Here is a 16926-nt window from a genome sequence, read left to right as displayed (position 1 = left end):
AGACATTTGTAAGAAGAATTATAATTCTTCAGCTACTGTACCTTGCCTAATAGTACACTGAAAAATTAGGGTGAGAATGAAGGCACTACCTGTATGAGGTTCTCCTGTCTGCACCTCTTTCCACTAAAGCGAAATGGAAAAAATACAGAAGAGGAAAGAAGTACACATTTATAATTTAAAGAAACTTTGTTTCTGTTCATGAACTAGATCTTTTGGTGTTTCTTCTTACAGAAACTAGGCACATTTAAGAGAAACGAAGATCAAAAACAGCCTTTGGATTAATCAGGTGTAGGCCTTTCCAACCCCAGAACTCTTTCAAGCTTGCATTTACATGAGCAGTTTCAATTTTTACCAGGCTAATGCTAAAATTAGATACAGCCAACTAGTTCACATATGCAGCTCTGCTAAATCTGACATGCTTTACCCAAAACAGAACATTTACACTGATTTCTTACCAGTCTCACAGATGAGATAAAGAACTACCACCATGAAAGCTAGAAAATAGTTAAGTGTTTATTTAAGGCATCCTGGATATGCTGTATTAAAGCCTCCTGTGGAATAGTTCACAGAATACTTGCATATACCTACTCAATGTGGAATTCTTTTGAACAGCCATCCTAAAGAAGCCTGTGAGGTCTTTAAACGCGAAGGTTTGTTTTCATGGTGCTTACAACAGGATTGCTTTCAGCATAGTGTATGTTTTAGCTCCTAACAATACACACTTTAATATGCTTTGTATTTGATTTGAGATGTTCAGTCAAGAAGAAAAAAACTTCTATTTTTTTAATATTGTAGTTTTTAAGGCCAGAGTGAATACAAAGCCATATATTTTCCTTCAAACTGTAAACTTGTTAAAGAATTAGTCAATGTGTATTTTCACATTTATTTGGGATAAGAGTAGCCAGTCATCAGTCAGTATTTCACAGTTGTGCAACATAATTCCATACCACAATCCGATTAGATTAAAAAAACACCCCAAAATTTTAAAAACAGTAAACATACAATTTTTGCTGGTGTTGCTGAATAAACAAATTGATCATTAAGTAGAAAGTTGATAGCTTCAAGCTTATCCAAGCTACAAAACCCTGAGACACCCTGCAAGTGTGACTCCAAGCATTTATATACAACTGGACACAGGGTTTGCGTATAAAATGGCAGGAACACAATTACTACTTTGTTCAAAGAGCTGGAGGTTCACTTTTGTTATTCTTCTGTGCTGAAGTAAATACTCAGCTTAGTTTTCAAGGTAGCATACATTTGCTATACAGTTGAATTCCAAACTGAACTCAATGGATTTGGTCACTACCAAGGAATTGTGGCTCAACAGGCACACAAGAAATTTCTTGGATGCCTTTTTTTTTTTTTTAAGTACAGTACTGGTGACAGTTCTTCTGAATTTATATATGTACCTGGAATTACAACTTTGCCTTTTCAAATCACACTTGCCTCCACATTCTCCTTGCCATCCCTGTGCAAAGATTAACCAACCTCCTTTTGCTAAAGAATACTCTTCGAAGTAGTACTTTCCAAAGAACCTAATCCTGTAAAAATAGTTTAATGCATTCTAAAAAATGGCACATCAAATGAAAGATTCCTCTGAAAAGATTAGAGTCTTATAAAATATAACATCTCAGAAACGTTTAAGTTCCCAGTTCTGAACTGTGTATGACTTGCAACTGCTTCACATCACATGTAAAAAAGAAGCAGCAAATTTCAGCGAGCAGTAATAAAACAGTTTCAGTGCTTCCGGTATTAACTGTTCTTCCCCAATAGCACCAGATGTAACTGCTAGAAACTAGCATTGGTATTTATTAACAGCATGTACAACAGAGCAGAACTGATGATAAACACGATAAATATACTGTCCAGTATTCTTTTTGAAAATGTTTGATAGTTTGGCTTTGAAAAAAAATAATTTATGCTTGGATAGAAGTGCAGGCAAAGATGTCTCATCCCAGTCAAACTGAAAGATATTATAAACCACATAAAAATCACATATGTAACATAAAAATATCTAAATATCAAACGCTTGCAAATAAAGTGTCAAAGTGAGCCAACGACAAAAATATTGGTGTTTCTATCCACTAACTGTAAAGATTTTTAAAAATACTAGTAAACCACTCTTATTTTGAAAAATAAGAAAATGCAAAAAATATTTACTTAAGTAAGTGAAGAAAGTCTAGACCAGTGCAAAGTGAATTACAACAGTAATTCCATTATTTTTCTAGTTAAAGGCATTAGTTTGGTACATTTTCATGGTTTTACAGTGCAATGTGATTAAGCCTTAATCAGGTGATGACTAACTAAAGCCTTTCTTACTTGAGACATTCTACTGTGAACACTTGGCAGTTCAAGTTCACGTTATCCAAATGAAACATGAGAATCAAGAAAAAAAATGAAACAGGTGATATACCAGAAAAAATAGCAAAGCCGATTATCACATTTTGAAACTCTTTGTAGCATGTAAGCATTTAAAGTTACTAATAAATACAAAATTCAGTAAACTTACAACCACTATAAAAGAATTGTACTTTTACACTTACACTTACAAATCCAACATGTTCATTCAAACATCTGAACACATTCCAAAAGCAAATGAAACTCATTCTGAAGGCAAGTAACACCACCATATTACACAGCCCTACTCTCACCTCATAAAACATTCTTTAAAAAAAATCTCAATCAGCTTAATCTGACATACAAATATCTTTGCAGGTTATCAAGGATTTTAAGCCACTTATTCTGTTTTCTTTGCTTGTCTCTTCTTAACACCATCATGGGACTGTTCAGAGGAAGACTGGTCACAGACTGAAGAGCCATTGGAAGACGTAGCACCTTCACTCTTCACTTTGGGTACAGTTTTCTGCAAGCCGAAGAATATATAGCCTAATGCAGCCTCAATGGGAGCAAATGGAGAAGTCGCAGATCTTGTCAACATCATTTTTACCTATGAGGAACAAGGAATGGTCAAGTTGTATTAAAAGTTTTATTGACTTCACAATAATTTGAACACAAGTTCTATACTGAACATTGTACAGCATTTCTAACTTGCTACATGAGCATGAAGAGTCCATGCAATGAAAGGAAATATGCTCATTTTAGGTTAAAACATCAATGAATGCTTCTCTTTCTGACCTATACTCATAAAAAAAAAAAAAAAAAAAAAAAAACACTTGAAACACTTTTTAAAAGTAAACCATTTTTAACAATGGTTTTCTTTGTTTAGGTGAAGCATCAGCTTAAAGTCTTGGCTCCCTAAAGAAAATTCTCTAGCATTAAACTCATCAGGAACTTCACAGAAATGAGACTGGCAACCACCACTTTAAGATATTTTCTAGTCTGTTCAACAGCAGCTCTGAAGTTTTAAAAATTGCTAGCCTTCTTTCAACTCAGAGACTATACTTTTCTTATTAGCTAATAAATCTCAAGACCAGCATCATCCTGGAAACGAACATGACTACGGGGGTCGAAGCCAGAAATTAGGTGAAGCCAGAAATTAGGTGATGCTATATAAGAAAATACCATTATTTACCTTGAATATATTAACTTCATTAATTTTACAGCAATGTAAACATACATAACTCATACATAGACAAGAACCTATTTGGTTTGTTTTGCAAATCCACAGATGACTGCACAGGTACAAGGCAGGCATTAAGCAGCTAGCAAAAAGCAGAGAACAGGACAGTTTCTCTCCACATATATGAGCTGTCTGAGATTGTGGACATAAAAACCCACCGTATCAACTGTTGGGTGCCAATATTCCTGATTCGTTCCCCCTCCATACATTGAACCTACCAGAATAGGTCTTCTGCTCTATCTACGTGTCAAAGACTAAACACAGGTTTAAGGCAGTAGCAGCTATCCTCCCCTTCCAAAAGGGAGCATTATAAATTGTGATATTATGTTTGAGGTCATGTTTTGCTCTGAAATGCTGAAAAAAGATATTTTTTGTTATTCAGTTACTTGCAACACTTTCAAATTCTTACCTTGGAAACTACAAGAAAGATGGTGTACAAAAACATGAGGTTGTGTCTTGCTATTGGCAAGTACTGGCTATGCTGAAGAGTGAAGAGAACTGCTCCTATCAAAGTTACCTTCACAGGGCTGGAAATCAAACAAACAAATGTTAATTTCTCTTCCCTACTCCACAGTGAAAGAGGTCATGACCTAGCAAACACTAAATGTTCTTAGCATGCAAAGCAATTATTTCTGAATAGAAAACATGTATACGTGCAGTGATGAGGTCCAAAACCTAGGTATTATTAAACTAAGTTCAGCACTGATTTATACATCCAGCAAACTCATATTTGACAAATCCTCTTCAAATCAAAATGCACTTCAATGTCTCAATTATTCAGACTCTACATGTCAGCTTGCTCTTCTTCCTCTTCTCCCAACGTGTCTTACTGAAGAGCTAAATTACAAAGCTTGCACTACTCTAGCAGTGCTTAAAAATACATTCTCCTACACTCTAGGTGTTAGTTATTCCAAGCAGCTGCTGCAGGTGTCAAAGAACAACTCCATCCAAGTCTCATTCCACTATGATACTCCACCAGTTTTAGGGTTGTGGTCTGCTGATGCTTGACTTGAGCCAGGTCAAGTATCGGTATGACATATCAATCTTGTTAAGTTACCAAGTTTCACCAAAACAGCTGTGTTGACTTGCAACATGTAAAGATTTACAGCTTCAATCTACCTTCATCACAGTGGTACATCACTTGACATGTATACAGTCAGAAAACAAGAGAATATGAGGAGAGAGCACTAAAATACTGGCAGAAGAATTCTGCACATTTCTTAAGCTGTATCTGTAATAGAAGGACAACATTCCTGTTACCACAAAGCATCTATTCATAGACAAGTTCTTCAGTCATTTCAGTAACTCATAGATTTCTGCATTTACTTCCTGCTTAACCAAAAAACAAACACAAAAAAACACTAATTCTGTGTAAAACTATCTTAGCTGATTGCAGAATGTTTTATCCTTTAAATTTCAAAACTTACTTCTATTTAAGTTTTACATATTAAACAGAATTTAAAAAGAAAAGTACTTTTTGAGCTATTTTGAGTCACATCCACCACAGAAAAGCAGGATATATGCCAATCAGTAATCAATGTTCTAATGTTGCACCTGTAAATACAGTGCTATTACTAACAGTGACTACTTTCTTCTGGGAGTCTGGTAAAAAGACTGCAGACACCTAGGCACTGACTGAGGAAGAGTAATTCCCTTACAACTTTCTCTTCTGTTATTCTCTATTCCTAAGAGTAGCTGCAGAAAAGATTTTTTTTTTTAATTATTGTTTCTAAAGACTTGAGAGTTACATGGGAAAGATCAAAGCCATTTTAGGGAATTACTAAAATGAGCTTATCTTAACTTACAACAATAGCTTGTGGCTTTCTAGCCTGCCTCAATATTCGTTTTACTGTCTAATCTAGAAGCCATGTAATTTTCCATTCTTTGCTTCTGCAAGAGAAGGCACTTTTCTTGTTTTACAGTATAGAAAAGATGTGTTGCTACTTTTTTGCTATATTGAACTACCAGTTTGTACCTTCTCAAATAATCAGTATCTTTGGAGGAAAACAGTGCTTGCAGAGGAAGCAAGTGTGACAATACTCAAAGGAAGACATATTGATGATGTTCAGAACATGCACTAACAACACAGTCCTTACTCATATATTTGTAGTACCACTGGCCTTTCATTTTGGATAGAAAGCCATGTCCCTACAAGACAAACATACTCAATAATGTTTACCAATAAATTCCAACAATTTTCTAGCCATAATTTTTATTGACTTCTTCCAACTTGGTATTCTTGTGCTGCAGACCTAAAATGACCAAAATATCTGCTAAAATTAAAATTATCAAAGATCAACAACCAATCCTTCATAAGACAAATATCAAGCATCTATTATAAACAATTGAATTTTTTATTAATATTTTCAATCTTTAAATGTGAACCATTATATGGTTCAGATTATATTCATATTATATTCAGTGTCAACACAAGGAATTAGTAAAACAGCTGTTAACAGATTGAACTTCATTATAAAAATCTTACTAGGACATCTTCAGTAGTTCATTGGTTTCAGGTTTCCACACTCCTCTCACCAACTGCTCGAAGTTGGAGATTAGGCCACCACCAGCTCCTGAAAATCCAGAGATTAACAGTAAGCCTCTGCTGGCATGCTACCACTGCTGCACAGCCTACTACTGCTCCCAGCAAAACTCATTACACCAGCTGCCAAATGTGGCACCCAAAGCTCAGACTTAAAGAGATTAATTGAATCTTTCATATGTGCATGACTTGAGTGACCAATAAGAAACCTCAGAGGTTTAGCGACTTAGAAAGAACATCAGGTTCACCTTTATGTGGTAATATCTGAAATGACACACTGATCACTGCAAACAAATGCTTGAATTGACAGAGAAAATCTCCAGAGAGGCTTGTATCATTCCATTCTTCTTGTAAGCATTTATGTACAGTGAGTGTCACTATAAAGTAGGAGGATTCTCCACAAGAAAGGGTGGATATGTTTTTATGTTAAAAAAGGCCAAGACATAAGCAAGTGTTAGAAACTCTGGCCAACAAGATTGATCTGCACCATAACCTGTAAAAATAATGCAATATATCTTCACATTAACACATTGTTTCCCAAAGCACAACAACAAAAGTGGATAGAATCAGGAGCTGCTTTACTACATCCTGAAGTGGTTCTAATTTTGTGACTGTAAACACAGCTGCTAGGAAGGTAGCTTACAGAGACATATTCCAAACAGCAGGCAGGCAAGAAGGGTCTTTCCTGTGTTTAAAACCAACTACTGTTAGCAATCCAAAAAGCTGAGAAAACAAGCTCTCTTCTTCAGCCACATGCAAGGAAAACAGTTCTGAAGAGATATGATGGAAAGCTTAGTGACAGCACTGAAGCTACATGGGAGATCTATTTCTTTATTGCCGTCAGTCGCCCATCCTAACAGTCCTCACAAGACCTTCCAAAGGGACAAGATGAACTTCCCTTGGAGTCATTCAATGTCACCCTTAATCCAGGCAGAAAAACTGCTGCACTGACTTCTCCCTTGAGGGGATAAGAGACTGTATTAGGACCTGAGGACCATCATACCCACCGCAGCAAGGAATGGTGCTACAGGTATGCTGAAAGGCTAGCCATTTAAATACCACTCCAAAACATCATAATTCATCAGAAGACGACGTTATAGATGTTACCTCTGGCCCAGCCCACAGCTACCATGACAAGCCAGGCATCTTCAAAGTGGCTGTCTGCATGTGCAACGCCAGCCACTATTTTCCAAGTCCTAGTCACTTCTTTCATTCCTGCAACTAGAAGCCGAAGAGGGAGAAATGCAAAGCACCGGCAGAATATGTCTCGTGGGCAGTAAAACACAAGATACCTGTAAATCACAATGAGAAAAAGCGTTACGAGCTTTGAAGAGTTTTTGCTAAGGAATTCACTTTCTAATACATTTAAATGTATTTCTGGAATACGACTAGCAATATTTAATATATTACTGATAGTTCAATGCCTTATACTGCACATATAGAAAAAAAATGAAATGCTTTTGAGTATGTTTGAGCTGTTGCACCAAAATCATGAAATGATATTCAACACTGTACTTGCTGCCTCGTTGTCCCAGCTAAGAATTTATTAAAGTACATCAGAAAGATTTACATTTTCATACAAAATCCCAGGTTGAAAGAACCCACAAGGATCATCAAGTCCAACTCCTGGAACTCCTTTTATTGTTCTAGAGTTTATATAATTTATATATTAATATATATATATTTACATAATAAAAATTATTAAGTTATTGTGAGACTTTTTTTTTTACAGGATTAAAACAGAGTGGTTAAATTACTTGCAAACACTATCCTTTCCTACTGATAGGTACACGGAATTATGTAAGTTCAGCAAGAATGCCTCCACTTGTTAGTATCATGTCAGATGAAATGCACAGCTATTTTCAAACCCATTTTACATCTTAGTAACCACAGATTCTAGCTTTTCCAGCTTGCCAATTACAAGCACATTTATTTTTTCAAAGTGTTAAAAGCAACCCAAAGGTGTACTCAATATTTAATATCTTTTTCCAACTTGTTCTCAAAACAAAGTAAAGTTAAGATGGCTAACAATGAGGTCCTAAGCTGACAGTAAATCTCAAGTGAATAGATTACACAGTGCTTTATTTTATCTCCTCAGTCACAAATTTCAGTTCTTAAACAGACAAAAAACATCAAAAAAAACACACATCTGTATTAGCACAGGAATAAGACAGCAATAAGTAAGTGGTGAAGGCAGAAAAAGCCTCTAAAACATGGTAATGTCTTTTCTAAAAAAAATGCTTGCCTCTTGGTTTAGGCTTCTGAGCTCAATCCTATCCACCAAAAACTTCTAGGGCTGTATCTTTTTCTGGTTTCCTCAGGCAGCAAGGCATAGATGCACCCCTTTATCTAGTTTACTTTATTAAAACTAGTGGCAGACACCATAACCAGGAAGATTCATGCTTCTTGGTTAGAGATTAAAAAGCATGAGAGCACTTGGGTGTTTTGTTGTTTGCTTGGTTGGTGTGGTTTTGTTTTGTTTGGTTTGTATTTTTGTTGTTTTCCTCAGAAAAAAATGCTTATCCTTAACAGCAGAATGCCAGGCTGCTTCCTCCACAGGAAGGCAAAATTTAGCTAAAGTCCTGTCCTAATTGTATATTTGCTTTTGCTGCAATGTATATAGTATCATGCCACTGCAAACTTACAAAGCTTTTTTCTCTTCAAGACCTCCCACACTGGAGCATGCAATAGCCTACTTCTCACATACAAGGAAGTTATTGGAATTTACATTAATAGCTAAGTACTGCTTCAACAGTCAGTTTTAGTATTACTTTTGAATTGCTTACATTCGTTCCCTTTTTTCCTATTGTAAATCCAATTGCCTTTGTAGCAATGAAGCTTCAGCTGGTATTAATTCAAAGATGTATATGGAGCATGTATTTTAATGGCTACTGCTAATAGCCATTTAAGCAATGTACTCAGAGAACACTAACCAGAATCAATTTACAATTGTAAAATGTGGGTTTAGGACACTGAAGCACACATAACTGGATTTGTCTGGAATAGCATGGCTATGCTACCATACCATTTTTGTCTATAATTTCTGCTAGCAACATTTGCTAACAGTAGATGTCGCTGTCCTACAGACTATTTAGGAGCACTGTCCAGCACAGCACAATCCGTTTTATTTTCCAGTTTCACGTGTAACTTGGGGAATTTTGTTTCATGTGATTTGAGACCGAGAATTAAAGTCATTATACTAATGAACAGAGAACTTCGTAAAACTAAAGGCTTGAAAGGTTTCATAACATTCACAGGTTCTCCTTAAAACCTCATTTTATTTGAGCATAGCAAGTCACATTTGCACACATTAAGTTCAAATGAAAGCATGTTTTGTTTACCTGTACTCCTAACTCAAGCTAACATCTGTTAAAATAAGCAGTCATGTTGCCCACACCAGACTAATATGAACCAGAAGCAGATTCTATAAACCTTGTTGTTCTGCAGGTTTAATTGTATATTACTCATTTCACTGATTTGCTTCAATTAAATTTGTCTGCCATCTTCCATTGCAACATGAAGACCAGAAGACTAATAGAGATACACACATATAAATATTTACTCTCACTTCAAAAAATTTGCAATTATAAATCTTAAGTGGCAACAAGGAATAGATACTGAAGGTTTTCAAGCAGCTAATACTCTTCTAAGATAGCAATTGAGATTTTTAAATTCAAAAATCCACTGCTGATCCCAAATTTTGTTAGAGTAGAGGGTTTTTCTCTACAATCACTCTCCGGAATAAATGAACTCCACTGCAAGGCTACCTTTGTATGAAAATAACTCCAGTATTATTTATGAACTCCAAAACAGGTCAAATTGCTGCCACATACACATACCTGACTTCCCATTCAGCTCTCTACTGGCTTTCACTACCACCCCATCCATTTGGGAAAGCAGTTTGGGAAAGGGCAAAAGATAAAAAAAAAAAAAAAAAAAAGACGTCAGAGAGCAGAGACTGAAAGATAAGAAGATCCATGTCTTAATTTCCCAATCACAGAAAAGTGTAGGAATTTTACTTCAGCCAGGTTCAAGAGCTGTCACTGGAAAAACTAGATGGCACTTACGACTTCTTTATATTTAGAAAAGCAGTAACTTGAGTCCATTTTATTCCAGAACATATTTTCATGTTTGACCAAGAATACTATAAAAATCTAAGAAAAGTCTAGTGACTATTTCATTATCAACAGCTCATAAAAGTTGCTCTTATGAAAAGAGCGCATTTCACTCCTACAGAAAGGGTTCATACCATTTTTTTTTGCTGCAGTGACTTCTCTGATGGAGTGACAGCTTCTAAATCCATGACATTTTTAAGTTGAGCTTCTGATTTACACAGAAACTTGCTGGTATAGTCTTACTATTCACAGTTAAAGTACAGCTTCCTCTAACCAATAATACTTGTATAACTCAATTGTGGCTGCTTACCAGACTGAAGATGCCAGTAGAATATTCGTGCCCTTTGCCAAAAATGCTACTGGAGGTTCTCCAAGCATCAAGGAAGACAAAACAGAACCACCAAAGCAACAAAGCATGGCACTAAACCAGCAGGCAACTGGACTTCGGACTGACACATCCACAGCTCCTAAAACAAACAGAAAAGAGGCATAAACAGAAACAAACATTTGAGAATCATGTCAAGTCTTAAGTCAGTATTTTTCAAGTCATGCAATCCTACGTTGTTTCTTTAGATCATGAAAAATCCTGCAGAAATCTGTAGGCCTTCACAAGAAAAGTCCTCCTAAAATGCAAGTTTCAGATGACACTGACTTCAGTATGTATTACCTAAATAAAAGAGAAAGACTGATCGTGTGTTCTCTCATATCTTTTGTGGGTTGGTTCAGTGTACCTACCTGGCTACCAGGAAGCAAAAACTTTCAGAGCACAGCTGAGAGGGTTCATTGCTAAAAATCTGTTGCAGGTACAAAGTTGCTTTTTCGTTTGCACTAAGTACATACAAGTGGCCTTGCTGACCTAAAAAGGACTGGTATTACAACAGTTACTTTTTGAAGGCTACTCTTCAGCTTCCAATTCTGCTTTTGAATCTTTATGAATTCAAGGTCACTGTTTTTTGTTTTGTTTTGTTTTCCCTAACACCCTCCTATCAGTGTTCTCTGGGCAACTACCCAACGCAATTAGGCAAATGTTGTTTCACCCACAGTTCTGAACAGATATAAAAGGTTACTCAAAGTCTTATAACATGGGTTATGAAGATGACTGGAGGACTGGTGCACTTGTTGTATGAGGACAGGCTGAGAGAGCTGGGCCTGTTTAGCCTGGAAAAGAGAAGACTGATGGGAGACCTCGTCAATGTGTATAAATATCTGAGGCGAGGGTGTCAAGAGGATGGAAGTGGTCTCTCTTCAGTTGTGCCCAGTGACAGGACAAGAGACAACTGGCACGAGCTGAAGCATGGGAGGTTCTTGCTGAATATAAGAGGGGCACTTCTTTACTGTGAGGGTGACAGAGCACTGGGACAGGTTGCCCAGAGAGGTTGTGGAGTCTCCTTCTCTGGAGATATTCAAACCCTCCTGGATGCCATCCTGCGCAATGTGCTCTAGGTGATTCTGCTTGGCAGGGGGTTTGGACTAGATGATCTTCAGAGGTCCCTTCCAACCCTGCCCATTCTGTGATTCTCACTATTAAAAGCACCAACAAGCATCCCAGCTCATATTAGAAGCAATGTGGCTGGCAGGACTACTGAAGTGACAGTCCCTCTGTACTTGGCCCTGGTGAGGCCGCACCTCAAGTACTGTGTTCAGTTCTGGGCCCCTCACTACAAGAAGGACATCGAGGCCCTGGAGCGTGTCCAGAGAAGGGCAACGAAGCTGGTGAGGGGCCTGGAGCACAAGTCCTGTGAGGAGCGGCTGAGGGAACTGGGGGTGTTTAGTCTGGAGAAGAGGAGGCTTGGGGAGACCTCATTGCTCTCTGCAACTGTCTCAAAGGGGGCTATAGCAAGGCAGGGGTTGCTCTCTTCTCCCAAGCAACAAGCAGCAGGACAAGAGGAAATGGAGTTGCCAGGGGAGGTTTAAGTTGGGTATTAGGAAAAACTCCTTCACTGAAAGGGTTGTGAAGCATTGGTACAGGCTGCCCAGGGAAGTGGTTAAGTCACCATCCCTGGGGGTATTCAAAAGGCATGTAGATGTGGTACTTAGGGACATGGTTTGGTGGTAGACTTGGCAGTGCTCGGTTAACTGTCAGACTTGATGATCTTAGAGGTCTTTTCCAACCTTAACGATTCTATGATTCTACTAAAAGCTTCACTGTTTCATTTATTTTGTTATCTTTAGAATCTTTAAAATTAATCATCCTTTTAAAATTGCAGCTGAACTATGCCAGAAGAATTCTCAGTATCAGATTATGCTGGAGGAGGAGAAAGGGAAACCTTAACGTGTTTTGAGGGGAAACAACACTTTATCAAAGACAGAAATATCTTGAAATAGTTGTTTTGACTATTTCCTTCCACTTCAGGAGTCCATCACTGCCAAAGCTTCCCCTTTACAAAGATGAAGAGCTCCGTTTGCATGAAATAGTTCCTTTTTTCATAGTCTAAAGGCTGAAGGTTACCAAATTAAGGATGAAACCTATGGTCTGCACCAAAAAGAAATGTGATATTTGATTAACAATTCTGAAGATAAGCTTTTGGATTTTCACGAACTTTTGTGGGAAAATATGGTTCTTACCAAAGATCAAATGCTCTAATGTTTCAAAGAGAATACAGCATTCTCACTATAATTCACTTTAGATAGGAATATTGACAAGATTGTTCCAGTTTTCGCGTTGCTACGGTATTGTAGCACAAAGTGACCATTTAGAGGAGAAACATCCCAAACTTTATGGGGTAACAAGAAGAAACAGGGAATGGCTGCAGCCACTGTAGATCACAAATCACAACAAATCATGTGTTACAAGGGGTGAATACTGCTAATACATCAGCAGCTGCATTATGCACAAGTTTTAAGTCTTAGCCTGATGTAATAGAGAATGTAGTCTGTATGGTAATCTGATTTTGGAGCAAGACTGGTAACCATATTATGACAGGAGGTTCCACGCGCAAGAATTGTCGGCGTCCAGACTGCACTTAAAACAAATCTTACACTTCTGACATCCATCAGCAGGTGGGTCTGCATCAACCTCTTTCCTTAGCATGAAGCTTCTCACCTGGCATTAGCAGAGAAGTAATCATCTTAACATCTTACTGGTGGCCTCCGTGAAAAAACTGCACTACCCTCCTCCCTCCCCACAAATGCAGTATGGCCAACAGCTAACTAACAGAAAGAAAGCTTAGTTCACTTCACCCGGCATTTGGTCTGATTACTGATTTGGTCACTTTTTTTTTTTTTTTTTTTAATCAATTCAATTAACTATTGGAGCTGTTTTAAAATCAGACTGTTCTCTTTTCAGTTTTATTCCTCTCCCTTTCAGCAATCACTGCTTCCCCACTCTTGCTTTGCCCCATGACTAACAGCAATTTCCAGTTTTTAGGCCACGTACAGTAATGACTATTATTATTACCAGATTGCCCTCTACACAAAAGCTTGTAAATTTCTTCAGTAAGCTATTAAAGGACATCAAGAGACTGGTAGCCCTAAGGGACCTCAGGATTTTTTTGTTGGTCAATATGAGAATTTTCGTGGCTCATACACCATTATTTTGTAATTCCATAGCTGCTTTCTAACAAGGAATATAGCCAACATAGAAAGCAAGGGGTCAAAAAATGCTAATACTAATTTAAAGCACATCTTTTTAGCACTGCTACCTAAATTATAAATGAGATGTAGCCTTTCAGAGAACAAATTCCATTTTCAATAGGTCACATTTTTAAACAAGAGGTCACTTATATGTGTCATCTGATGCATCACGAAAAACTAATGAGGCATCATGCAACCACACAGGATATCATCTGCCAAAAGGCCTCTAGTCCTGCAGCATATATTAGAAAGCACAGATGCAGTTTCAAAATACAAGGACTACCGTTCAATGCAGTTTTAAATACTATTTCTAGATAATAGTAATAAAAGCCTTGCTGGCTAGCTCTTTCTGTAAGTAGGGTAAGATCTAATTTAAGCTTCCCAATGTGTTCTGAACGTGCAAACGATAATACATACCACATACACATCTAAAGAGCAAACCTAAAGGACTTGTAGAAGTTTTTCCAGCACCCCTGTTCAACTGTACATACCATGAATTAAGCTAAAGCATTAACAGTCAGATTTAACTCAGCAAAACTATGCCAAAAAGCAGTAGCTCTCTTCAGATAACTTGGATCACATCACAGAAAACTTCCAAGACCAAAACCAGCACATTCCTTCCAAACAGTGCTGATCCTCAAACCTCAACACCTTTTGCTGCCTCTCTGTCCCCAAAAAGAAAATTGACCCAAAAGAAAACTCCAACTGGAGCTACAAATGAGTAATTCTTAAGCAAGCCCAAATGTACTAATGAAGAACTCCTAGTTTAACATATGCAAAGAAATATGTTGGTTGTCAACACTGCAGTTGTCAGCACCTACAAGAGAGCAAGAAAATTTAGTTAAAAGGACTGGGAAAAATCCCAGTTGGTAGGTGCTCATCCATGATACAAATGCCCACACTGAATCTGAGTTTAAGGGTTGGCATTTTAATGAGACAGTACTCTGGGATAAAACAAATGTGGCTCTGACGACCACATGCTTCCTACATGATCAAAGTTACCCAAGTATCCATTTGTGAAAGAAAGCTACACTTCAAATTTCCAAGAATACATACCTAAAAAATAAAAGATCAATGATAACATTAGCCATCCTATTTCATAATGGCTGCTATTTCAATTATGATTTAATGTTAAGTTCAAACCATTTGCGAGCAAGAAACGGAAGAGCATGCAGTCACCTGAATTACAGTTACTAACAGTGAGTACTAGAGGATACTCAAAAGTTCTGAACTTTCCAGCTACTAAGATGACAAGGAAGAAAAAAGAACAAAATAAAGAAATCAACAGACTTCTGACAGACCTTCCACTGTCCCAAAGTGTAGTCTCACTAACGCTGTGCTACACTCCGCATCAGCAAAGCAGACTAATTCCTCCCATCCCAGTCCTCAAATCTGCGTCCACTTCAGAAGAAAGTTTAAAGGCGGTGCATTATAATGTCAAATACCTCTGGACAGAAAGCCTCTTCTCAAATGGAAGAGTTGTATTACACAATGTCTCATGTCAGCAACCAGAAGCAATTTTAGTAGTAGTAACAAGATCTGTTGAAGATGCCAGCATACATAAACATTTTGTATCAGCCTTTACAATTTGCCAAGTGCACTTACTCAGCAGGAAGTAGAAATTCACCTTGGCACATTTAAGAAGTGACCAAAGAATAAGCTCTCACCAAACAGAGTGCTGAGCCTTAAAAATCTGAAGCAAGCAGAAACTCCCAAATCTGCTCTATAATCCCAAAAGCCAGTTTAGTCTCCTACACAGTCACCAGCTGGGATGCAAGGTTACCACAATTGTCCAAAGTCAATCCACAAGTAGCTACTCTAAACACCAAAATGATGCTCGTCTCCATACTTATGACAACTAGAACTAGGTTTGGGGCTAACAAAGACAGTGGAAAAGATTTTCTGGGGCAGAGCAAGTAGAGATTGAAGTAGAGAAGTGTCACTGTGCGCACTCATACAGCTCCCAAAACACTGGCAGCGAAAGGCTTTCCTAGCTTAACTGTACAAGCTATGAGTACAACGTGAAGTCACAAACTAGAACACACCCAGCCCATTACAATCCTGTGGCAGGTTTCCTACCAGACATAATTTCCTGAGCACCTTTCTGCTTAACCAGGACTCGAGAGGGATATAAGGAGGCGACCAGAGTTGCTCCTTGCACCCCTGTAATGGTGCCTGGCAGCAAGGTGCCAGCCTGCCACCTTCCCTCCACGCAAAAACCTGATTTCAGAGGTTTCAGCCCTTTTATTTTTGGGACGTTTTAAGCCTTCCACCGTGATAAGGTCTTCAGCAGCCGCTCGGGCTGGCTTCCCCTGTGCCCCTACTGAGGAGGCAGGAGGAACTCGGCTGGACACAGCCAACATTTACATACGGGTGGCTTCACCTGGACCGCAGGAGACCTTATTTCCACGCTGAAAGAAGAAAAAATGGAGGGGGGGGGGGGTGAAAGCAGACCCTTGGAGTGTCTCAGTCCCCCTCCAGGCCAGCCCAACCCACCCCTGTCCCCGCGGGCAGCCCCCCGCCATTTCGCGCGGCGGCTCCGGCTCCGCCTCGCCTGGCCTGGCCCCGCCTGGCCCCGGCAGCCTTCCCCGCTCACCCCGCTGCTCCTTCAGCGCCATGACGGAGGCCACGTAGTGCGCCATGTCGAAGAAGGGGAACATGGGCAGGCGGGAGAAGGCCAGCGGCACCTGCCCGAGCTCCATGGCGCCCGCGGGGCAGCCTGGGCCTCGGCCGGCGCCGTGCGAGAGGGGAGGCGCGGCGGTGCCCGGCGAGCTGCCCGCCCCCGCGCCGGGCTGCAACTGGCTGCTGCCTCCGGGCTACCCCCGCTGTCCCCTCCCCGCTGGCCGGGCTCCGCGGCTCTCCCCGCAGGCCTGCGGGGCGCTGCCAGGCCCGCCTGCAGGCACAGGCCACGTTTGGAGCTGAGCCTGGAGGGACTCGGTGAAAGCCTCTCCTTCGGGGGCCAGGTCACGGCCAGCAGCAGCCGCACCGTTCCCGGTGGGCAAATCTGCCTGTGCCGACAGGTATAAGGAGGGTCTGTGCCTCCCCTGGATGCTCTTTTTCAGCACTTTCTGCTAGAAGATGTTTCCCAAAAATCCACTCATTCAGTGCATATTGAA

At 39.3% G+C, this 16926-nt stretch overlaps 1 protein-coding gene across 1 annotated transcript; it reads right to left on the bottom strand.

Moving 5' to 3' along the window:
- Positions 1 to 757: 757 nt before the first annotated feature.
- Positions 758 to 16679, bottom strand: TMEM38B (transmembrane protein 38B). Its single transcript, XM_083817297.1, has 6 exons — positions 16407 to 16679; positions 10548 to 10704; positions 7230 to 7414; positions 6066 to 6153; positions 3990 to 4107; positions 758 to 2947 (listed from the first exon to the last, which is right to left on the bottom strand). Exons 1-6 carry the CDS (start codon positions 16510 to 16512, stop codon positions 2738 to 2740), a joined length of 864 nt encoding a protein of 287 aa, XP_083673423.1. The 5' UTR covers positions 16513 to 16679; the 3' UTR covers positions 758 to 2737.
- Positions 16680 to 16926: the final 247 nt, after the last annotated feature.

This window comes from Anser anser (genome assembly GCF_964211835.1).
Source record: "Anser anser genome assembly, chromosome: Z".
Classification (NCBI taxonomy): domain Eukaryota; kingdom Metazoa; phylum Chordata; class Aves; order Anseriformes; family Anatidae; genus Anser; species Anser anser.
The sequence above is the reverse complement of the archived record's forward strand: the minus strand, read 5'-3'. Positions and strand labels throughout refer to the sequence as shown.